The sequence below is a fragment of the Copidosoma floridanum genome, unplaced genomic scaffold, assembly GCF_036245765.1.
Source record: "Copidosoma floridanum isolate Cflo_tuat_1 unplaced genomic scaffold, Cflo_Japanese_pri ptg000025l, whole genome shotgun sequence".
Lineage (NCBI taxonomy): Eukaryota > Metazoa > Arthropoda > Insecta > Hymenoptera > Encyrtidae > Copidosoma > Copidosoma floridanum.
The window spans coordinates 7,010,813-7,034,447 of record NW_028321902.1 but is presented as its reverse complement, the minus strand read 5'-3'; the positions used below and the strand labels follow the sequence as shown (position 1 = coordinate 7,034,447).

Below are 23,635 nucleotides of genomic sequence, written 5' to 3'. Positions count from 1 at the left end.
TCGACGCGGCCAACAGGTCGCTACGCAGTCCCTCATCGGTCGGCGCTCCTAACCGGTTGCTCCGAGCCGCGCAGATTCGCTCGATCGAAAACAGTTCCGCTCGGGGTGACGCGAGCCCAGGAAGTGACCTTGGATTCTTTCTTCTTCTTCTTTTTGTTCGACCGATAAATTACACCCGGCGCGACAAGGATTGGATGGACCCGACCCCGTGGAAGCAGCGGCGCTACCGGTACTTCTACCTGTGACATCGAAACCCCCCGTGCCAAAGTAACGGCCGATCTTTTGCCGATCTCTTCTGTTTATCGTCATTCTCTCCCCGTTTTTTGAAACAACCAGCCGAGAGAGCGACCATGTTCGGACAAGTGCAACCAGACTTTTTGGATCCCAAGCCCGAGAACGAAAACAAGGATGGCTTCGACGCGAGGATCGTGCGCCCCAAACTCAGGACTTTGAGCGACAACGCCGGTGAGCTTTCATTCATCGCTTGAATACTTTTTTTTTTTCTTTCGAGTGAATTAACGGGTATAAAAAAAAACTCACACATTACATACTTCTTCGATAAATACTTACCGAGTGGGTGTGTCGAATATAAAACATGAGAGAAGGTCGCTATGATTAATTAAACTTCCCGTGAATTCGAGATAAGGGAAGGGGGGAAAAACAAAAAAGTTTGGTAACGCGTTGTCGGATGCAAGATGTACAAGAGACAATTAAAAAGATAGCGAGATCTTGAGCCCCCCGCACCCCCAAGTGAGGCAAGAAGCCTCAAAAAGACAAATAGCCGCGAAGTAATTAAATTCCAACAAAGGGACTCGTACATTCACAAAAGCTGGCGCGTATTTATAAATTCATGGAAAATCGATTTTCTTTGTTTTTCCCGTCGTTTAATTGAATAATTATTCATCGCGTGCGCGTCACGTTGTGGGTGTTATTATGGAAAAAAATTAAAATAAATTATTTTTCTTACATTTCTGTTTTTTTTTCGACCGAGCGGTATAATTGCCAGTACAGTCGGTTGGAACACCGTAATGCAATGGGCCGATTCAAATTGAATTGCAACGGTACGCATCGGTCGTCGAAACAACGAATAAATTGACCGACGGTTTGTGACTTTGAAATTTTTCAGCCGCGACTCACCTATACCTACTCCATAGCTGGAGCTAATGAACTCGTCGGTTACGTCTATCGATTTTAATGTTTTTCTTTCTTTTTCATCGTCGTCATCATCGTTGCCGACATCGTGGTTGATTAACACGCGCGCGATTATACCACGAGACCGGTAAGCCATTACAAATGCGCGTATAAAATTAGCAACTCCAATGCGCGATCGAACGAGCGTTTTTTACATTTTGAATTTTAAAAACGCTCTCGGTGCTGCATTTCGTTGAAAAATCGAACATTTTGTTAAATACTGAAATTTCTCTTCGCAATGGGTTGCAATGCGTCACCTGTTGAAAACTTTTCAAAAAATGCAATAATTTATACTAATTTAACCGAGGGAGTAAACCTACTTGAGTTTTACAACAGTGTCACTCTTTTCATTCTTTTATATTATATACGTTTCATCGTATTCGTCTGTGGCTAATACCACTACTAGTACGCCGTACTCATGAGTTGTGGTCAATTCTTTATTTTCGCATATTTCTAAAAAAAAGAAAAAAAATGATTAAAGTGTAAATTTAGTCTTAGTATAAATGTAAAAGAATTTAAAAAAATGATAATCTTGTAAAACTTGAATCTTTTTTTATCAAAATGTACTCCTACTTTCTAAATTACAAGATTTTAACTAACGAAATGGTGAAAAATTAGGGTCTTTAAAATTTTAAATATTTATCAGTAATCCCATGAAATATCTTGATCCGATACACGTTGTACAGCCCATATACATTATTTCGAGTAGTGCTATACCAACAATGAGTCAACCAACTAATCAAAATAGTGAAGCGTTAACCGAAGGAGAAATAACGAAAATTCACTATTTCGCAGTAATTTTTCACTAGTACAAACAAGTTATAAATAGAAAAGTTTGAAATAGTGAAATCGCTTGTTTCACCATTATTATTTTGCAAAATGTGTGTGCTTGTAACTTTTTCGAGAGTGAAGTTGCCGCATGTTTTTTGTAAAAATGAATCAATGCATTGAGCTTGATCGCGCACACCAATAAATATATACACACGGCCGGTAGTGCACAGTCATGTGTAACGTTCCTCTGTTGGTGTAAAACCGCAGATTACATATTCAACCAGAACCGATACAAAAGCCCGCAGTACGAGGAAACGTTCGGCCGATCGATCGAAAACCCCGAGGAGTTTTGGGCGGAGGTCGGCCAGTGCATCGAGTGGAGCAAACCCTGGCGCAAGGTCTTGGACAACTCCAACGTGCCGTTCACCAAATGGTGAGGAGTCAATTTCTTTTCATTTCTTTTGCTCGCTTTTCCTTCATCAACCGAAACGGCATAATTATTATTCAAGCCCGTGATTATACGATGAAAGGTAAATGGCACATTGTGATTCAAATGTTGAGCAAGTGTGCGGCGGTATAGAGGAAACTCTCGTCGGCGCATCGGTCGATCTCTTGCTTGTGTATATGGGGAAAAAAAAAAAAGAAAAAAAAAGAAAAATTTGATCACAGGTTCGTGGGCGGGGAAACAAACGCCTGCCACAACGCGATCGACCGTCACGTGGCGGCTGGTCTCGGGGCAAAAACGGCCCTGATCCACGACAGCCCGATGACGCAGACGGTGCGCAGGGTGAGCTACGACGAGCTCCTCGACAAAACGTCCCGCCTGGCCGGGGCCTTGAGCGAATTGGGCGTCGGCCCGGGTGACCGAGTGCTCATCTACATGCCCGTCATACCCGAGACCATCATCGCCATACTGGCCACCGCTCGCATCGGTGCCGTCCACTCCATCGTCTTTGGCGGTGAGTTATTTGCACATATATACGCATACGTAGCTCGGTTGGAGATGAAGCTGAAACCGCAGCAGCGACACTTACCGTCAAATGCATACCCCCTCAGTTTAGGTGGTGGTCTAGGTGCCCCAAGTAGAATTCGTTACTTGAGACCGTAAGTATATCGCTAATGGAAATTGTCTCCTATAGTTTCAGCTTCATCGGTTGGAGATTTACATATTCCCAAGTACACTTTACTTCGTTGTTTCCGTAAATGCAAAATAATCTGATTGCCAACAAATCACACACCGGATATACCCGAGAAAGTAGGCCACGCTTGTGGGGAAAAGCGATACTCTCTCTCGTCTCATCTCGCTTTCTCGAGCGCAGTAATTTTACCGTGATCTAATATCGCCGGAGTTCTCGAAAGTTAAATTTCATGCACGACAGAGCGACGCGTCTGACCAATGCGGGTTCGTACTACTCGCGGGACGACGAGATCATTGTGAAAAGCGTGATATATATATATAAGTACTTATTCGCTGCAAACATTATTATTACACCGGCCTTGTCTTGTTTTTTGATGTGTGCTCCCAGGGTTTGCAGCCAAGGAACTGGCGACGCGAGTCGACCACGCCGAGCCCAAGGTCATTATAGCCGCCAGCTGCGGCCTCGAGCCCAACAAAGTTGTAAGGTAAAAAATACGAAACATTCTTTTCTGGAAATTGTATGTTTGATGTATACCCTGTGCCTTTTTTTTTTAATTGACAAAGATATAGGGTCAAAATTCACTTTGAAGGATTAAATTGCCAATGTTGATGAAAAAAAAAAAAAAGGAGATCCCACCCGAGCTGTAAAGCACGAATGACATAGCCATGAAAATTCTTGTTAGGTACACGGACATGCTGAACGAGGCGATGACGCTGATCTCGACGACGCCCCGTTGCGTCGTATTCCAGCGCAGGAACATCTGGGTGGCGCCCCTGGGGCCCGACCAGCTCGACTGGGACGTGATATGCGACAGGGCCGAGCCCCACCCTTGCGTTCCCGTCGACGCCAATCACCCGCTCTACATCATGTACACGTCCGGCACCACAGGTGGTTACAACTTTTCTCTTTTTTTTTTTTTTTCACTACTTCTTCGAGATGTTTTTTTTTTTGTTCTTCTTTGCTGCAGATAAGCCCAAGGGCATCCAGAGACCGACAGGTGGGCACATAGCGACCCTGTGCTGGACGATGAAGACGATCTACGGCATGGAGAAGAACTCGACGTGGTGGACGGCGTCGGACCTCGGCTGGGTCGCCGGGTTGTCGTACATGTGCTACGGGCCCCTGCTCTGGGGAGCCACGAGCGTCGTCTACGAGGGCAAGCCCGACAGGACACCCGACGCCGGCCAGTACTTTAGGTGGGGCTTTTTTTTCCTTTTTTTTTTATATATATATTCTCCTTTGAGAAAATTCCTCGACCTTCTTCGCTAACTCTCGATACGGGGGTCGTACAATGCACGTATGGTTGTTGCGCTGCTGGTTCGATTCGAGGAAAATCCCCTTTTGATTTACACGCAATGCACAGCCAAATGTTACTTCATTCCAGGATAATCGACCAGCACAAGGTTAACGCGCTATTCACCGTCCCCACGGCGTTCAGAGTGCTGAGGAGAGCCGACCCGGAGACGCTCCTCGGAAGGAAATACTCGACCAAGTCGTGAGTTGTAACAACGCTCGTCCCGCGAAAACAACAAACCGATTCATTTCTATACGTGTTGTAGTTTGAAGGCGATTTTCGTGGCGGGCGAGCACTGCGACTACGAAGCCAAGGCCTGGGCGGAGAAGACCTTCAAGGCGCCGATCCTGAACCATTGGTGGCAGACCGAGACCGGCCACGCCATCACCGCTTCGTGTCTGGGCCTCGGGCACAGCACCAGTCCGCCAAAGTACAGCACCGGCATGCCCTTCCCGGGATACTTTGGTAACAATGGCACTGCTGTTGAAAACAAAGGGTCAGAAACATTAGGCGTTGTTGTTGTTGTTGTTGTTGTTTTCTTTCCTCCCGACAGTTGAGATACTGAGAGAAGACGGCAGCAAGGCGTCCGACCACGAGCTCGGCAGGATCGTCATCAAGCTGCCCCTGCCCCCGGGCACCATGTCCACCCTCTACAAGGCGCCCGACAGATTCAAGGACATCTACTTCTCCAAGTACCCCGTGAGTATTTAACAGTTCGGGGGATGGTATGTATCGAGAAGAAAATGGAAAGGAAAAGGAGGTGGGTGTATAAAAATTTGACGATCCCAAGGGGCGTGGGTACGCGTGGTTTTTATGGCTGATTGTTTCGCGCGAACGGCGAGCAAATGAATTTTTTACTGCGTGTTGTATAACCCGCGGGGAGGTGAAACGTGTGTTTACGGCGAGTTTCGCGTGTGGGGAGCTTTAGAGCGAAATTAGTGATGAGGGGTTGTTGTTTGGGATTGAGCGACGTATGGTATCAATTTCGAAAGGGCTACTACGACACGATGGACGCGGGCTACGTCGACGAGTTTGGGTACGTATACGTGACGGCGCGGGACGACGACGTGATCAACGTGGCCGGGCACCGGCTGTCGACTTCCGCCCTCGAGGACGTCATTCTCAGCCACCCGGAGGTCGTCGATGCGGCGGTGGTTGGCGTGCCCGAGCACACCAAGGGCGAGATACCCCTCTGTCTCTACGTCACGCGGGACGGTGAACTTTTTTTCTTTTTTTCTTCATTTTGAAAACCGATAGTCGTTCGGTCGATAAAGAAACGTTTGCTTGTGTTCGCAGACGCTAAGATGAACGAGAGGGAAATCAACAACGAGCTGATTGCACGGGTGAGGGAGCTGATCGGACCGATCGCCTCGTTTAAGGTCGCAGCGTCGGTCAGAGCGTTGCCGAGGACGCGTTCTGGCAAAACGTGCCGGAAGTCCATTGCAGACCTCGCGCGCTCGAAGCACGTCAAGGTGAACGCACAAACGCAATGACAATCGATGCGTCGTTGGCTCGGATGAACCATTAAACGATTTTTTTTTTGTTTTTTGTTTGTTTTTTTTTCGTTCCTCAGATCTCAAGCACCGTTGAGGATCCGACGGTCTATCGAGACATCAAGGCAGCGCTGCAGAAACTTGGATACGCGAGAATGGCGCCTGATCCCCAATAGAAATGAAAAGAAAAATAATCAAACATTCTCATCAAACGTCTCAATAGTAGTAGACTCTCTAAGACTTACCCTGTAAGCCTAATTTATCAAAAATAGTGCGTAATCTTCCTGTAAAATTTATTTGTTGAATAGTAACTTTATGTGCAGGCACATATGAACATTATGATTAGCATCGAATCGGATGCGTAAGAGGAAGCTCGTCATGTCCGAGGTTTTAGAAAAAAAAAAAAAAAAATTACTATGATATTTTTATTAACGATCGTTAAAGTAGTCCCTGTCTCAAAAAAGGATCAACACTGGAGCAAGCCCATACATGAAATCACAATGTCACATGTAAACGTTATGAAACAGATTTACCAAGTAATCGTGTGTGTAAACTATGAGCTCAGTATTTCTTTTTTCTCTTTTTCTTTCCTTTGTTACCGTCAGTCGACGACTTTGGCTCCTCGGCGTTATCCTGTGTCCTCCTTTTGGTACCGGTAGCCATATTATCCTCAGGCTCCTCTGTAGCGGTAGGTGCAGGGTCTTCCTTGGTCTCGGACACCTCCATCGATTCCCCGGCACAAGGAATACTAAAACCTGGAATCTACAGAGAACGAGAAATTCATTTTAGTTGTTGATTGTTAAGTACAGCCTAATTGTTCATTAAGTAATGTCACATGTTATGTGTATGCAAGGTGGTGCGCTTGTTGAGTGTAATATTTTTTAACTTATCGACTATGTTGTTGAGTAAATAAATGTAGATTGATGAAAAAAGAATAAAAATACATTTTTTTTCAATTTACCTCTGGCTGTACGAGCTTGAACACCAATTTTTCGTGCTGAACGTTCGATCTGTCGAGGCTCAACTGTACAATGACTTTGTCAAATGAACGGAAAGTGATGTTTCCCCACCTCTGCGTGTGCTCTTCCTCGTCGTAGACAAATGTCACGGACGACGTCTCGCCTTTCTTACTCAAGTACAAAGTGCCCTCCAGACCGAATTTCGGTATAAGAATTTGCAAGGCATTTTTGCGAACAAACAATATGTAGCCCTCCTCCTCCTGGACCTTATTTCTAAAGAACAGCTGCAGAGCAAAAGACAAGTAGTATTTAAATTCTCTGTAAATACGCTCAAGCCACCTCGAGTATGAGTAAACAGACTTACGTGAGTATTGAGGGCTACAGAAGCTCTACCGGCGTATTGAGCCATTCGGTTTCGATAATTGAGATTATGACAGAGGGCGTGACTCTTCTTTTTGTCGAGCAAGTCGGGGTACGTCGCGTCCGCACCCACGCAAACTGCGAGCAGTCTATGGACTATCACGTCTGCGTACCTTTTTTTTTTTTTTTTTTTTTTAACAAGGCAACAAAATTTTATTTCAATAATCGTCAAAGTAAAGTTAATTTTCGATTCAGAAATAAAAAAATTTTAAAAATAACCTTCTGATGGGCGAAGTGAAATGTGTGTAAATCGGGCACGCAAGTCCGTAATGGAAGAACTCGGCCTCCTGCACCATACCGCTGGTAAAGTACACGGCCTGCATCATGCACCTGGTGGCCAAGATCTTCAGCATCGTGTTAAAGTACGGATTATCCTCCTTGTGGGCAGCCTCGAGAGACTTGGCGAGCTCCTTGCCGCAGCTCGTATCTATCTCAAAGCCCTGATGACGGCCCGCTTTGATGAGAGGATCAAAGTTCGCCTGTGGTGGTTCCGGATGTCTGCGCAGCATGGCGCACTCTGGGAACTCTTCCAGTATCTTCTTGGCCACGGATATGTTGGCCAGCAACATGAACTCCTCGACCATCGAGTTGGTCTCGCGTATTTTCTTGGCCTCGACGTCGATCGGGTCGTGCGTCTCGCTGTCCACTTGGAACCGGATCTCCGGCGAAGCCAGCACCAGAGCTCCGTTCTCCAGTCGTCGTTTCTTCAACTTCTTCGCCAACATATTGAGATTCCTCAAACTCTGGGCGAGCGCGTCGTTCTGCGTCTTGTCGTCGATTTTCAACTGCGCCTGCTCGTAAGTCATAGCCGCGCGAGACCGTATGATCGACTTGAAGTAATCCGTCTTGACGATGTTGGCCTCGTGGTCAATCTCCCAGACGCACGAGAACGCGAACCGCTCCTCCTCGCCTCTCAACGAGCACAGGTTCGAACTCAGCAGCTCTACAAATGGATACAGTGAAAATCACACCTGTACGTATATTTTTATGTGCTAATAGAAAAAAAAAAAAAAAATTCAACTTACCAGGTACCATGTCGATGCGCTTGTCCACCAGATAGACGGTGGTGGCGCGCAGGGCGGCCTCCTTGTCGAGGGCAGTACCGGGTCGTATGAAGTGCGACACATCCGCGATGTGCACGCCGACCTCGAGATTGCCGTTCGGCAGGTCGCGGCAGTGCAGGGCGTCGTCGATATCGGTACAACCCGGTGGATCGACCGAGCAGATGTCCAGGTGACGCAGATCGTTACGTTGGGCCACGTCCTGGACAGCAGAAAAGCGCCGAGTGTTGGTTGATTGTGAGATGTTTTTAAAAACATGTGATTGATGAAGAAAAAACAAAAAAAAAAAAAAAGAATATCGAGGACCGTTTGATAAACCGATCGTTTCAGACTTCTCCCTGACACCATCCAAAATGGAGTATTTCGGATCTATGCTAAATTATAGTATTGAATTCGTTGTTCTCGTTAATTTGTTCATACTTTTGGTCATCATCATCGAACATTTGTACAATTATTTAAATCGGTAGGAAAAAAAATAAAAAAATAAATAAAAAAATCCCAAAAAAACTGTAAAATAAAAAATCGGTTCAGAAATCAAAAAGTAATGTCAGAATCTTCTCCAAGGGAGCCAATAACCAAGAAATTTGAACGTTTCGTCTCCAAACTGAAAGTGGTCGGACGCCAATCCAAACAAGTAAATTCGTTTTTGCACCTCGTGATTTTGTTGTACACGCAATAAAAAAAAACGGTCGCTTTCAACATAGACGAACGTAATGGTCAAAGTCGAAAATCCGGGAGACACTTTGCAAAGGTGCGAGACACCAGAAGCTATCGATGATGCTGGGGAGTGCAGCTTTGACGAAGGCAAAGATGATTCGCCAAAGAACTTCAAAACTTTTTGCCGAGAGATGGAAAAATTTGTGAATTACGTTAAAGACAACCAAGACCTGACCAACTACATTTACAAATATCCACAGTACGATATTCACTTGTAGACCGAGTTAAGCTCGTTATTATTGAAATTTAATTTTTGTAGAAATTTACAGAGGCAGATAGACGTTCACGTGGACGATCTGCAGAATTTATTGGCCGAAATCAGTGAAACGGCAAATAATATCAAAAAATTGAAGCAACAGCGAAATTTGATAAAAAAAGAAACCACGGCTCTTAAGAAAACGATTCGACGAGTAAAAGATAATGGTTTGTGCGTCATTTTTTTCGACGAATTATGCAAAAGTTTGATGGTTTATAATGTTTTACCACAGAAACCTATGAGTTGGAATCAATTGTGTCTCAATACGACAAGGAGATGTACAATCGGTGGTCAAAAGCAAAGTGGAAAATCGATGCCATGGAAGATTTGATGTTTGACGTTCAGGTAAAACTCGACGATCAAAACAAAAATTTCACCCTAAAACTAATAAAACATGATATGCATGAAGGAAAAACAAATAGTCTTGGAAAGTTTGCAAAAACTAATAGATCGCTGCATTGTCAAAGTCAAAGATGGCAGTTTTATAGACGAAGAGTCGGAAAAAAACTCCAACAACGATGATTCTATTTCCTCACTGCCCTCGATATTTTCGCTTGAGAATAAAATTCCCACACCACCACCGGCCCCAACTTTCATACCTCGGCCTGCTTCAGTCACCACAAACAATCTAAGTAGGAGTAGTTCTCGGCTATCTTGGGCTCAGCGCAGATTTAGGTATTATTGGTCTGGTATTGCTGATTCATTTATATCGAGATCCATACAGGTATAATAAAATTTGAATCGCTGCAGAGCAGAAAAAAGAGGAAACGTCGTTCCTGTGCGGCTAGTTATGGAAAATCGCGAGAATGATCCGTTTGCTTTTACTTTTCACGTCAGCAACGCTAATGGAAACAACGTGAATTTCAGTTCCAACATTTTTGAATCCAATTGGCCGCGATTTTCTTCCAATTCTACCGATACGATCTCCAGTAGTGGTTCAAACAATCAAAGACAGGTTGAAAATGACTTTGATGTGAAAACAGAGTCGCAAATGGTATGAATCATTTATTCTGATCAAAAAAAAAAATTTTTTTTTTTAATCTTCAAAATTTATTGTTTCAGATGCTGTTTGAAGAAAGAAATAGAAACGCTGTGCTAATAATGACAGAGAGTAACGATAGCTTCAACTCGCACACGATTCCCGAAGAAAGTAGTAGCTCAAATTGTTCTTAAAAACTAATGAATAAAAAAAATCAGCAAAAATAAAAACCAAAAGCACCTATTGATGAATTACAATTGCGAACATGAATAATTCGAAATGTACTTACATCCTCGGTGATAATCCAAGGTAACTGGGGCAAGAAACTCAAGACCTCCTCGGAGAATCTGCTATGTGGCACGTCGTGTTCTAAAAGTAATACTTCGTTCTCGGTGTCTTTGTCACCAATGGTACCCAAGGCTCGCACAAAGTGTCCTAGCGGATACCTTGCATTTCTCGGCCAGGAGTCTATCGCAACTATAATACGTTGAGTACTCAAACTTTCTGCTTGTCTTGTTTCTATTCTGACTTTGGGGATCTTTCTTTCTGCTGGCACAAAAAGGTGACGAGTATTCTGCGGAATTATAAAAGTTGAACAACACTTAGCTAGTTTCATAGTTTCATACATCAGAAGAAGAAAAAAATAATAATGACCTCTTTGAGCGCGCTTCGTTGTAATATTCCGCAATACTGCCTCCACTTCCTCCTGATGATGCCAACGATTTTACCAGTTGGTTGTTTCTCTTGTGCAACAACTGGCTTGGCTTCGGCTAGTATTTTTTCATCATCTATAACGTCACCAGGGTCGTCTTCCGTTTCATCTTGTAGAATTATGTCACTCGGGGCCGACCACTCACTTTCTGGCAATAGCTCTAATGCAACTAAATCGCCGTCTATTGCTCTGTTTAATCCTTCTCTTCCTTGCACAAGAATCTAAAAATCAATGTTTTTAATATACTAACAAATAAAATACTTAAAAATGATAAAATTTTTGGCTTACAAATTTTTCCATTGCTTCACAATTGACACTTCCTTCCAAAAAATTTTCTCTTGATGCCAAGAATGTGCCTTGAATAAGTTTACCATTCTTGATTCCTTCATGAATTTGAGCTGGCGGCAAGTGACAGGGAAAAAGAGGTGCTCTGCCTTCTCCATCCAATATGTATTCTTTTCGACTAAGTTTGTCAACGAGAAATCCTGCATTTTCCAGTGAACTAACGTAATCGTACACTAAAAAATAATTTAGAATTAATTACATTTTTGTATGTACAAATTAATTTAATAATAGAAAACTGACTTGTAGATACAGGAATTCCATCTTCAGCAGCTTTGTTCTTATTATCCTCATCATCAGTCAGTAAAATAACTTTAATATCAAGTTTTTGCGCACTCAAGTGAGAATTGTACCATTTGGCCACAGCTCTGATTGCCCTGTCATTTTTATCATTTGGAGTTTCCCGCGGCTTTCGTTCGATGAACGTGTCTCTGCAAAATTAATGTGTCTCATAGAGTAAAAAAAAGTCGTACGGATTATGTGATTATTAAAAAAAGTTGAATAAACTTACTTGTGGTGTTCATTAATGAAAACATAAAATTTTCGCTTGGGATCACCAATGAGCTCTTTGAGCTTTTTGTAAACATTAGAACTTCTGTGACGCACTTCTTCGAGCACAGTTTGCGGAATAATAACATTGCATAAAATATCTTCTTCTAAAATATTTATCTAAACAGAAATTTAATGAGCAAAAATATTTGGTGTAACTATCAAGGTTAAGAATTAATGAAAACATACCTGATTCAATACAATATTTGTATCGAAAATTAAATAGTACGGATGTGGGTATAGAGTGCTTTTCACTCCAGGATTTTCCTCGTCAAGTAAAATTTCTTTCTTTCTACGCCCACATTTTTCACAAGCTTCTGAGCCACACCAGATATCATCTCTCAGGTAGTGTTCTCTGACAACCTTGTAAAAAAAAGAGAAAAAAGTAACGTTGACAGTGTAGTTTTAGAAACATACTTAAGCAACGAGCATTTAAGTTGACGTAAACAAAACACATCGATTTACTTTGTAAATGTGACCACCCTTGGTTTTTCGATAAAAAGTCTTTGAAGCCAACATTTTTGCACTTTCTCGTATTTTCACTAATCATTAACACGACATTTACAATTTAAACGGACTATTTATTTATTATCAAAAAAGGATTGTTTACACGTGGAGGGCGTATCATCTCCTAAAAAACTAGGTTAGATTTACCGCGTACGACCCGGAATTTAAAATTTTCGCACTTGTCAACCATTGGTAGGTAATAAGGAGACCAACCCAACACCGACTGAAAATCACGATCTGGAGCGACATTATATCGACACTCGATAAAGATAAAAAAGTTTGGTTCATATCTCGGTTGCAGTGTTCGAGCCGATTACCCTGACCCGGCCCCGGCACACATGACGCCACAGTCGTAGTGGTACTAGTGTCTAGTGCGGACGTGTGTAGAGAATCAAGGAAAAACGACAAAAAAGAGGGGCTGCAAGGAGCAGAAGCCAAACTCTTCATTTCATTGTGTTTTATCAATTAAAAGCACCCTTAAAGTAGGCAAGTCAAACTCGCTGTTCACTAAAACATCTGTCTGTCCGGAAAACCTATTCATCCCACGCGAATTCTCGTCTCCATTCATTTTTCCTCTCTCATCGATGGGGGAATGTCCCCCTGGGGACTCGACTCGACCGCGTGCTCTTCTGCTCGTATAGGTCAAGGGGTGAAAAATGCATATACATATATATACGATTACTTACCTAGTTATGACGTTTTTTTTTTTTTTCAATTATTTCGTGCGAATCATGCACTCGTATCAAATCAGTATTGTAGCAAATATCTTTTTATTGAGATAGTAAAAGGTTTTTCGTAGTATAACCGATTATTGTGAACAAGATATCGTGTTAAGTGCCAGCAAAGTGTTGTTTAACTGTTGAGCACGAGTAAATTGAAATCATTTTCAAAGTAAGAAAATTATCTCTTCTTGGATTTGCATGGACAGGACAGCATTTGAAGTTGTGTTTTAACGTGGTTCTTTAAAAATACACCAAAAGCACATATACTGATTTATTAATTATTGTATGTATTAATCTGCATTGCGAACTACTTTTTACGTTACCAACTCTGCGAGACATTGTCTCCAACACGATCCGCTCACGCACGTCATTCTAATTATTTTTCGAACGTCAATGCAAAAATTTTCAAATACCACTGTCAAATGATTTTTGAATCCAATCATTTCGCGTAAATGAATTTCATTACTTACTGCCTGTTTATCATCTTTGAGTTGTGTATACACAACAAAATTTTAAGGAATTCCCAAGATTAATTCATTGATAATCAATAAAACGTCAAGTGGCTTCTATTTTTGTCCTCCCTGTCATCAACCCTTCCGGTCATTTCGTCAACTTGCAGGAAAGCCAAAAAGCTCGCACAAGCTCTGATACGTGTATAAGCTTTCGAATTCAACATCGCGGAACAAAAAAGCATCAGCAATTCATAACATTCAGTGACTTTACAGAGGCACGCAATTTTTTTTCAGTAGACTAACGGAAAGTCCCGCTTTTTTCAGTAGCTTCCGAGTCTTATTTTATATAAGCGAGCTTGTTGCTTATTTTCCTCGAGTAATTGCAGTATCTATACTGTGTATACTTGATTGGATAAAATAGAGAGAGTTCCCTTGATACTCGACCGCTGCGTGCGTAGGTCAATCGTACGTTACATTGAGGAGCTGTGGTATACTTAATATGTGGGTCCAATTACTTTTATTCTAAAAAATTGAGTAATTTTCTTACTTTGTTCCTCCCGCACAGTGATGTATGAAGATAGACATGTTTGCTCGGGGAAGCCACGTGTATATTTTTAAATGCACACGCGTCTCCATACAGCTAAAAGTCACGTGAGTGTGTATTAATTGAGAAAACTTGTCTCCGCTAACTTTTGTGTGGCGAACAAAAAAAAAAATTCAAGGTATAGGAGAACAGGTTTTTTTTTTTCAATTCTAAAATACCTATAAATTATGGATTTATCGCTTCGAAATTAGCATTTCTTATATTATTGATATATTATATCAAGAAAAAACGTGATTCCTGAAACGCGTATGATTACTGCAGTGATAATAGAAATGGCTCTTTGTGAAACCGCGATAAATTATCAGAACAGTTTACTTGGTTGTCGCGAGGCATTTAAAAGGAATTTGTAAAAAGCTTCGTCGGCGAATAGTGCCAGAGAGAGAGATAACAGAGAACTGCATGTATATACTTATCTTGTCCACTAAATTTTTGTAACTATATAACGTTATGTACTTTATTGAGACTAGAACCAACTCCCAACTAATCAAATCTCTCACGTTACACTGAACTTAACACCGCGTGAGAACGAATTAAAGTATAAATGTACTTGGCGGGGACTCTATTTTCATGCACCTGCGATCGAAAATAGCTTTTGAAAATGGCTCGGTTGGGCATCGTGTATAGGTACAAGTATACGCGCGCATAAAAATTTGCTCCTATACAACCAACTGTGAATGTTGAGAAAAACCGATTATCGGCTCTTTTCACGAGAAATGTTGTTACTCGTCGCAAAGCGATCGAACAAAAATAAATAACGGCGCGCGTGAAATGGAACCGACGCTTCGGAGAACGAGTTGCTTTAATTTTTTTTTTTTTTTTATATATTATTCATAAAACTGGATGGAAACGGCCGGTCGATCGATCAACGATCGTTATATAATTACTTGCGAGTTTGCGCTCCTCACTTTTCAGTAGTTCAACGTCAGAGCTGCTGATGCAGGAGTTGAAAAACATAACGTAATACACGCACACTCGAGTGCTAACGCATATTATCACGTAACCCAAACAACAGATGATTAATGTGCTTAATCCTCGTGTACACATGCGCGTAAAAGAGACAAGATTGCGGATACTCGTTTATTTTTCCTTAGTCTCTCGGGAACATACACCTATGCAGACACAGGAGTTGATTGCGATAAGGGATCTACGTGCTTTTCCTTGAGCGAGACAAACGGTATACTTACTTGTGTGGATGTCCAAAGAGGAAACACTAATTTATAGTCACTCTGTGCGCGAAACAAAATGCATCATGTGCTAAAAGAAAGTAAAATTTTGTTTTTATCGATAAATAAAAGAAAATTAACACAACATTTTAGCCGCGTTGAAAATAAAAGTAATACTACATAAAAGACACTGATATCCTCGCATTCGAACGAATATCGAGGAAGAAGAAAAACTAAGATCGGCTTACTCAATCTATATTATGGTCTCATTAAACGCGATAAGGGCCGATCGGGTATAAAGTTCGCCTCCTGTTGCACGCGAGCGCTACATAAGTACATACACTGATATTTATGTGTGTCCTCGCCCGTCACGCAAGTCGAGCCTCTCTTTCCCGCATCCTCCGATCATGATTATAATGGTGTCTCGTATGTCTCGACAAATTCCACGAAACGGCCGTTCGACATCAAAGCCTCCTCTCATTTATTTCGAAGATTAATCGTACTTAACGAACATATTTTTTATTTCAATAACGCTCTTTCACTTGTGTTCCAGGAAAAACGGATAACCAGCGGATCAAAGTCACCATTGTCACATGAGTGAATCAAACTGATCATCTCCCAAGAATCGGACACCACACGGAAAAATGGCTCTCTCGCAAAGGGTGAATGGTGAGTCTCTTGTGAATTTTTCTGGTTTTTTTTTTTCCTTCCTTATTTCAGGTATCAGGAGACACGATCAACGTCGCGCGAAAATCCGCCGGTCGCGCGCGCACGATGATGACCACCGGTATGCGCTTTAAATTTTATTAATAGATAGGATCGGACGAGTGGGAGTATAGTGTATTGTGCACCGGAGTCGTGGCGAATGGACGTAAAAAATTAGCCAACACGCGGTTACGCTTCGTATACGTCGACAAGGTCGCGTAATTTGGCGTTGGAAAAAAAAATGGCTCTGCTACTCTGTAACGAGCTCTATTTGTTTTTATGATGACTGTTACGCGAAAAAAAAAAATAACAGTAACAAATATAAACTTCACTAGTCACGCAGAGTGTGCCTACAAAGTGAAGCCATTAATTGAAGACGCGGGTATAACTGAAGTGCGGCTATGTATAAGTACGAGAACTACGGCGGTCAATCACCATCAGAGAGAGCACTCGCCGGTGCATTAACCCTCCCTTATACAAGATTCTCTACGCGTGTGTGTATACGTACAAATATATAATATATTTTACGCTATCCATACTCACATGTACCGATTACCGATCGCGCGTCCTTGTGACCAATCAATGCGGAATGACAATAGATTTTTTTTTGTTCATGTGGCTCGTGTCTTTGCATAAAAATTCGAATGCCATCAGCTATCAAGTACGACTCGTCGCCTTGAGAGAGAGGCTGTGAATGCAACGACTTGACGATCAACACCCGCGATGTCTCTGCGGTACAAATTAATGGAAAAAATAAAAATAAAAAATTGTTTTCCCCCCCAAAAAAAACAGAGCTGATACCGCGGCGAGCGGTGCTGGGCGCCCTGATGTTCTTCGCGTGTATGTTTTCGTACGTGATACGCACGAACCTGTCCATCATCATCGTGGCGATGGTGGCGGGCAAAAAGGGCGGCGCCACTCGAGGACCCGAGTGCAACGCCGATGGCTTCGTCAACTACACCGCCGTGGCCAACCAGTCGCTCATGACCACTGCCTTGCCCGACGTAAGTATATACATATACATCCTTCATTTTTACATATTATAATTATGTTCCTCGGATAAAATTCATCGAGATATTAATTGGCACCTGCAGTACGGCCCGCGTTACCCATGGAGCCAAAACATCGTGGGACTCATCTTGGCCGCCTACTTTTACGGCACGTTACCCTCGAGCGTGCCCGGTGGTATGCTGGCCGAAAAATTTGGCGGCGCCAGAGTCGTAGCGTCAGTATAATTATCATATTTTTTCGATTTATCTATGTACATACAATGACAATTGTCTCCAATTGATGGATGAATTTTTTTTTTTTTTTAATTTCGCAGTTTCGCGACACTGATACCGGCAGTGCTGAATTTGCTGATGCCCTACGCAGCCGATGTCCATTACATGTTGCTCGTCATTCTTCGCTTCATCATGGGCTTCTTCGGTGTAAGTTTGTACAAGAGGTTTTTGTAAGCTATATACAGTTCCGAGCTTCGTTTTCAATTAGGGTTATTTGTATCCTTTTTACTGTTGACCCATCGGTTGAAGCGAAAGATTGTTAATCAAGAGAAACCGTGACGATCATTTGCACAAAAATTAACACCCCGTTGATTTAGAGGGGATTTTTAAAAACGCCCAAGGCCGGCGTCGTGCTTTTATTTTTATGTACATATTACTCAAACGCTAAAGATCACAGCCAAGAGATTCGTTTTTTATTTCTCTTTTTTTTTTTCTTTTTTTTTTTTTTTTTTTTTTTTTTTTGTCATACATGAACTTTGATTGACGATCGCGCATGATCACTTGATGTAGTGTCAGACTGACCAGCTGAGATTGATCGGGTTGAACAGGCTCTTGTGGGTCTATCGCACAACCTGTAAGTAGTTTATGCATAGATAAAGTCGTGTGAAAATCACAGGGACAATTGAGCGGATGTCACTCATTGAAATCGCAATAGCACACGTGTGATCAAACTCACAGCATCTTTTTTTTTTTTATCTCCACCCAAAGCCAAGGAGTTATGCAAGGCTCCCGTTAAAAAATCGTTTATTACACAATTGAGGATGAAAATGAAGATCGTTTGCGTGCATCGAAAGCCGTTTCCAATTTAGCTTAGATTATACACGATAAAAAAAAAAATTTTCTTTTTCTCAGTCCGCAGTGTATCCAGCGCTTCACGCCATGATTGCACGCTGGGTGCCACCCAACGAAAAAGGCATGTTCGTTTGGACGATGCAAGGTATACTTTCAGCCAATTATAAAACTAATCAACACTAAAAAAAAAAATTAGTTACTGTCAACTGAAGATATAACTTTTCGTTTAAAGGTGGTCCCTTTGGTACATTTGTGACACTTTCGGTCTGTGGATTGGTAATCCACACAAACGGCTGGAAAGCTGCGTTCTACGTGACAAGTGGCTGCATGTTTGTATTTTATTTGCTCTGGGTATGGCTTGCCTATGATACTCCCGATGTACACCCGACTATTAGTGAAAAAGAGAAAAATTACATCAAGGAACAGATTGGTAGCTCTATCAGTAAGAAAACGGTAAATGTATTTTAACAATATCAAATTCATTTAAGAAAAGTAATTATTTTGATTTTTTTTTTCTAACCGTTACTTAATAATTTTTCAGCAAAAATTACCACTAAGATATATTGTTACGTCGTTGCCGTTCCTCGTTCTGTTGTATGCTCATTTTGCAAACATGTGGGGCATTTACTTTATTTCTATCAGTGGTCCCAAGTACACTCTGGAAATTTTAGGTTTTGACATGAAAAATGTGAGCATGCTGTGAGCTCATACTTGAAATTTTTAACAGAAAATATGAGCCTTTTTTTACTTTTAATATGATTTTTTAAGGCCGGAGTACTGACTGGTTTACCATACATCACAAGACTTCTGGCTGGTGTGTTGTTCGCATTAGCAGGCGACTTTTGTCGTAGAAAGAGCGTTATGACCACTGGTTGGATCCGTCGCATATTCATGATCTTCTGTAAGCTCTGACGTACCTTGAAAATTTTCCCAGTATGCCATACCTATTATCTCATCAAATCTTTTTTTTTCTTTTGCCCCTAGCACACGTTCTACCTGCTATTTGCCTGATCCTGATTTCGTATGCTGGTTGCAACCGCTTTACGGCGATAGCGATGATGACACTCGCTCTGACCTTTAATGGAGCGGCTTGCCAGACGAGTCTGCAGAATCACCAGGATCTCGCCCCCAACTTTGCTGGATCACTGTACGGCATCATGAATACCTTTGGCAGCTTCTCTGGTTTTATCATCCCTGCGATACTCGGTGTTCTCATCAACGAACATGTAAGAATAATTTTTTTTCCACGAAAAAATGTGGTTCTAAAGTGATGTGTACGAATTTTTCGTGAACCGTTTTTTTCATCTCGAAATTAGAATGGGATGCTGGAATGGCGTGTTATGTTCTGGATCTCATCGATAGTATTCGCCTCGGCAACCCTACTTTTCTGGATTTTCGGTTCAGCTGAAGTTCAGCCCTGGAACGATCTTAGCATTGGCTTGAAAACCGCCAACATTGAAGTTGCTGAAGAACAAAAGCGAATGAACCCAAAGGAAGTGGAAGCTAACGAACAAGAGGAGAACGAGAAGCTATAAGGCTGACGATAGATTCGTCCATAGATTAGTCAATATTATTTTTAAATACTCTACAACAGCTGAGGTAGAGCTAGCTGGATCATTTTGGCAGTCTAAAAAAAATATCCAACGATAAGTAGCGTTTAATCATGTATGTTGAATATTTTTCAATTTTTTAACTTTTTTTGTTTGCTACAATACAATATTTAAGACTATATTTCATTTCAAAACTTAAACGATTTTATTTAAGATTTTGAAAGGTAAGTGCTGAGAAAGTTAAAAGGATCTGAATAATTATTGTCTATGAAAACTTTATGTAGTATCAATGTAGTTCATTAAAATCACTGATTTTTTAATTTCAATTAACTCGGAGAAAAAACTTTTTGAACTAAAAAATATTTATCTGATGTTGAACTATGTATAGGTATAGAAAGCACAGCATTTATAAAGCATTCTCTTAATTTTTATTGTAAATATAATACAAAAAAATTTTGTTTGAAATGTTAGCATATTTAGTATATCATAAATATAAAACTCATTATCTCAGTACAAATATTCATATAAACTTATAATAAATACCACTTGACATGATTTTATAGATTTTTTCCTCCGAGTATGATTGCATTTTTATTTTCTTAAATATTTTCACATGAATTTAACGAATAACTTGTTTTTGACAATAAAACTTCACAAACAGTAGTTACAAATTTTGTAATATCAACAAAAGACAAAAAATATTTTTTTAATACTTGTTCTATATGATAAATGTATATTCTCCCAGTGTCAATAAGAATAAATTATAACATGTTGAAATCTATGTAAAAAAAAAAATAAGGCTTAAAAGTAACGTTCTCTGGAAATTGTGGTGTTACACTGTTGTTCTTAGAATTTAAATCTAATATATTTTATTAATGGTTGATTCTCATAACCAAGTACACAATGTTTCCAGAGCCAACTTACTTTAATCATTTCTATCATGAAAAATAAGTTACTTATGATAGTAGCATATTATTTTTGTATGTACTGTGCTACATTTACTCCAAAAGTACGTGGTTGGTTTGCTCTCTCATAAATGATCTTGATAATTTAGTTCAAGAAACATTTCATCAGATGCTCAACTGTACAATGTATCCAATTTTTTATTAAAACTTTTGTAAATTAAAAATATTATACCATCAGTAGCGTATTAGAAAAAAATACGTATTTTCATACAAATATTTTTTTACCTCGCCCGTGGAAAAAAATGTTTGTTTTTCATTTTTCACCCGTTTTTCATTGCACAAAAAATATAAATACGTATATGTATGAAATATGTTGTTGTACGTGTGTAACTGTGGGAGAAAACAATGTTTTTGTAATACCCCAACAATTAAGGAGATTATGTGAATTACGGTGTTTTATATGTTTTTTTTTTTTTTTTATTTGCATTTAAGTTGCGTATTACAATACACGCTGTACCGACTATAAGTATATCCTTTCAATGTATTTCAATTGATAAATAAAAATACAAATCGATAAAAGTATTTATGCATCATGATTCATTCAGCGTAAAAAAGTAGAACCTCGTTGTTGCTAGATTTTATTTTAATTTTACTACAACTAAAAAAAAAAAAAAAAGTATCAGCTAAGAGATTTCTGATTTCTATTGCAAAAAAAAATCTTGAGAAAATAACAATCAACTGTACAAAGCCTCAACAAAAAAAATTTCGGAAATATTTAACAAAATTTAATCTTCAAGTATATTTTAACACAATTGTTTTATCGTGATGAAATATTTAACCAATCAATTGAAAAATTTTAACAAACCTCGATCAAATTGTCATTAACCACTGCATTTGCGTGAAACGGATATCAAACCAAACTATTAATTGCATTAAATCGAAAAATTTGCAAAATATTTCTAATATAGCTTCCATTAACAGGGCGGTAGGCAAGGAAATTATGTTACATTTAAATATAGCTAATCACGTAAAAGTAAAATCCCCACCTGAGATTCTATAGCAAATGTGTCTTTCTCTCGGAATAGTCGGAATGTCTTCTAGGATGTATCCTTTCGTACTGAATCTTTCAAGCGACAACACAAGTACAACGTTATTTTTAGTTCTCCGGGCCAAGTAGAGTGGAGCCGCAACCGTGTGCTGATTTTTCTTTTTGGACTCTGATTTGTTTAACAGAATAAAAATATATATACCCGAAATGAGCGTCTCTAAGAATCAATGGGACGAAAGTTTGCCCCCGGCGGGATCGAAAACTTTTGACGGTTTCAAAATTTCGGTAACCTTCAGCCTCGGGGACGACCATCCTACTGCAAAAATTCTGCAGAATTCAAATGTAAGTAATATCTCTCATTTTTCTAACAACGCGATTAATTGACATGGACATTTTTGTACCTACAATATATTGTATGTTCCGTGCGTTTTTTTGAAAACTATACACATATATATACTTAATGTACTTTTCAGTACAGCTGTAAGTATTTATAAAACTGTTACTTTGGCCATTGATAAAAAAAAATTAAATACAGTTACGTTACTTAGATTTCCGCGTGCGTATCTCATTATTAATGTTATTTGAGGTGTCGTAATTATAATCACATTCCTCGTGCCGTCAACGGAGTCGTATATAATAACGTATTTAATTACACCAGCATGAAGGTACTCATAGCTCAAAAAATTGTTGTTATTATTATACATAGCGTGGGAAATTGTGAGCTCTTTGGAACTCGTGTACATAAATGTTGTTTGCAAAAGCTTATAGACATGTATGATATTGTTCGAGTACGATTATTATCAATGTCAACAAACTTTGATAGATTTGCGTGTGTGTATTGCTCATATACACGCGCATTTCGACGAAATTCGTGAAAAACGACATTTGGGTACTTGACAATTCAAATTGTGTGAGTTAAGTAAATATTATCGATTTTGTCTGGTGATGTGTTTTTCCAAACACATTATCACAACCAAACGTATATGATGTTATAAAAAAAATTCAGAAAATATGATTAACCGCATGGGAATTTTTTTTTTCTCCCTACAGTTTCACAGGAGGCGCAGCCAGTCTGAGGGTTCTTGCGATACATACCCAGACGGCACCAATGATTTAAAAAGCGTTCTTAAAGAAGTCTAAAACTTTACAAAGAATTCTTTCAAGTATTCTGCATTTGTTATTAAAGTGTTCTTTCAGAATTATTTTCGAACTCTTTGTACGACACCTTGTTAGGGATACTTTTATAATGATTAAAGAACCTTCTACAATTTAGATTTTCGATACCTAATTGATTTATATACCTCTCAGAATATTTTAATAATACTTAAAGAATATATACTCATTGCCCTTTTTATTACACTATTAATCTTCGTAATAATATAAAGAACTTTAATAATAATTAAATAACAATAGAAGAAGTATAAGTCATTAATTTATAATTATAATACGTTATAGATTTCCATACTATTCAGAATATTTTAGCTATGCTAAAAGAATATTTCATCTGAAAAACTTAGTAATACTGTAATCATACGTAAATAACTTTACGTCATTTAATTTTATAATACACTTAGCTGACAAAGAAACACCCTCAAAGCATGTTTAATGATTCTAATTTTTGGTTCTTTACTCGGTTACACCTTTTAACGAAATATTTTAGCGTTATGTGACGGCTGCTTAGGAAAGTGTGTACAAATAAATTTTTCAACATAATTCATTTTATTAATTTTTATTCATTATTCTGATACAAAACACACCTATAAATTTCAAGTACAAGAAAAAATGAAATGCATTGAACAATAAAGAAAAACTGTTTAAATTATATTTTCAATATTACGTACTGAGCAAAGTGTAGTAGAATATAAAAAACATTAAATTTGTTGTCATAAAAAAATCTTCATTATTATAGTAATAAAAACAGCTTGTTAAAAGAAAAATAACATACAGCAATAGATGTACATACTCATTTTGGTACATGCATATTTAAATGGCTGGCGAGTTGGCAATCTTAGTTCAGAGGA

At 39.7% G+C, this 23,635-nt stretch overlaps 4 protein-coding genes and 1 long non-coding RNA gene across 9 annotated transcripts; 4 read left to right on the top strand and 1 right to left on the bottom strand.

Annotated features, from left to right (window-relative positions):
• LOC106644521 (acyl-CoA synthetase short-chain family member 3, mitochondrial) lies at positions 1–6,848 on the top strand. The gene is made up of 12 exons (XM_014360068.3): positions 1–465; positions 2,230–2,395; positions 2,632–2,921; positions 3,489–3,585; positions 3,784–3,989; positions 4,069–4,297; positions 4,486–4,596; positions 4,661–4,860; positions 4,949–5,094; positions 5,388–5,610; positions 5,692–5,867; positions 5,969–6,848. Exons 1-12 carry the CDS (start codon positions 351–353, stop codon positions 6,062–6,064), a joined length of 2,055 nt encoding a protein of 684 aa, XP_014215554.2. The 5' UTR covers positions 1–350; the 3' UTR covers positions 6,065–6,848.
• Positions 6,299–12,521, bottom strand: Dis3 (exosome complex exonuclease RRP44-like protein Dis3). The gene is made up of 12 exons (XM_089595132.1): positions 12,349–12,521; positions 12,073–12,246; positions 11,846–12,003; positions 11,578–11,765; positions 11,281–11,510; positions 10,935–11,213; positions 10,570–10,854; positions 8,293–8,530; positions 7,487–8,210; positions 7,212–7,380; positions 6,850–7,131; positions 6,299–6,650 (listed from the first exon to the last, which is right to left on the bottom strand). Exons 1-12 carry the CDS (start codon positions 12,400–12,402, stop codon positions 6,450–6,452), a joined length of 2,982 nt encoding a protein of 993 aa, XP_089451258.1. The 5' UTR covers positions 12,403–12,521; the 3' UTR covers positions 6,299–6,449.
• LOC149373969 (uncharacterized) lies at positions 9,147–10,474 on the top strand (the record flags this gene model as incomplete). The annotated part of the gene is made up of 6 exons (XM_089595425.1): positions 9,147–9,244; positions 9,305–9,468; positions 9,534–9,646; positions 9,711–9,976; positions 10,052–10,295; positions 10,364–10,474. Coding segments are annotated over 6 exons (996 nt in total), but the record flags the coding sequence as incomplete, so codon positions are not given.
• A 231-nt stretch (positions 12,522–12,752) lies between the features above and the next one.
• Positions 12,753–21,148, top strand: LOC106644512 (vesicular glutamate transporter 1). Of its 5 annotated transcripts, none has more exons than XM_089595370.1 (11): positions 12,753–12,872; positions 15,885–16,000; positions 16,829–17,040; positions 17,131–17,261; positions 17,361–17,466; positions 18,172–18,256; positions 18,344–18,564; positions 18,653–18,799; positions 18,880–19,012; positions 19,096–19,337; positions 19,428–21,148. In XM_089595370.1, exons 2-11 carry the CDS (start codon positions 15,976–15,978, stop codon positions 19,644–19,646), a joined length of 1,521 nt encoding a protein of 506 aa, XP_089451496.1. In that variant the 5' UTR covers positions 12,753–12,872; positions 15,885–15,975; the 3' UTR covers positions 19,647–21,148. The 5 variants fall into 5 exon arrangements, with proteins under 5 accessions (XP_089451496.1, XP_089451494.1, XP_089451497.1 ...); XM_089595368.1 differs by having other exon boundaries at positions 12,753–12,876; XM_089595371.1 differs by lacking the exon at positions 12,753–12,872 and adding an exon at positions 15,281–15,342.
• A 508-nt stretch (positions 21,149–21,656) lies between these two features.
• LOC106644515 (uncharacterized) lies at positions 21,657–22,754 on the top strand. The gene is made up of 2 exons (XR_016293260.1): positions 21,657–21,956; positions 22,665–22,754. It is a non-coding gene; the product is annotated as an uncharacterized LOC106644515 (long non-coding RNA).
• Positions 22,755–23,635: the final 881 nt, after the last annotated feature.

What these genes read in the sequence shown, in the direction of transcription:
- LOC106644521 (XM_014360068.3), top strand. Translation starts at nt 351, where the DNA reads ATGTTCGGACAAGTGCAACCAGACTTTTTGGATCCCAAGCCCGAGAAC. An exon ending in AGGAAATACTCGACCAAGTC is followed by an intron (nt 4,597 to 4,660) that starts GTGAGTTGTAAC and finishes TACGTGTTGTAG; the next exon opens with TTTGAAGGCGATTTTCGTGG. An exon ending in CGCGCTCGAAGCACGTCAAG is followed by an intron (nt 5,868 to 5,968) that starts GTGAACGCACAA and finishes TTCGTTCCTCAG; the next exon opens with ATCTCAAGCACCGTTGAGGA.
- Dis3 (XM_089595132.1), bottom strand. Translation starts at nt 12,402, where the DNA reads ATGTTGGCTTCAAAGACTTTTTATCGAAAAACCAAGGGTGGTCACATT. An exon ending in TGGAATTCCTGTATCTACAA is followed by an intron (nt 11,511 to 11,577) that starts GTCAGTTTTCTA and finishes ATTATTTTTTAG; the next exon opens with TGTACGATTACGTTAGTTCA. An exon ending in GTGAAGCAATGGAAAAATTT is followed by an intron (nt 11,214 to 11,280) that starts GTAAGCCAAAAA and finishes ATTGATTTTTAG; the next exon opens with ATTCTTGTGCAAGGAAGAGA.
- LOC106644512 (XM_089595370.1), top strand. Translation starts at nt 15,976, where the DNA reads ATGGCTCTCTCGCAAAGGGTGAATG. An exon ending in TCTCTCGCAAAGGGTGAATG is followed by an intron (nt 16,001 to 16,828) that starts GTGAGTCTCTTG and finishes CAAAAAAAACAG; the next exon opens with AGCTGATACCGCGGCGAGCG. An exon ending in TAGGTTTTGACATGAAAAAT is followed by an intron (nt 18,800 to 18,879) that starts GTGAGCATGCTG and finishes TGATTTTTTAAG; the next exon opens with GCCGGAGTACTGACTGGTTT.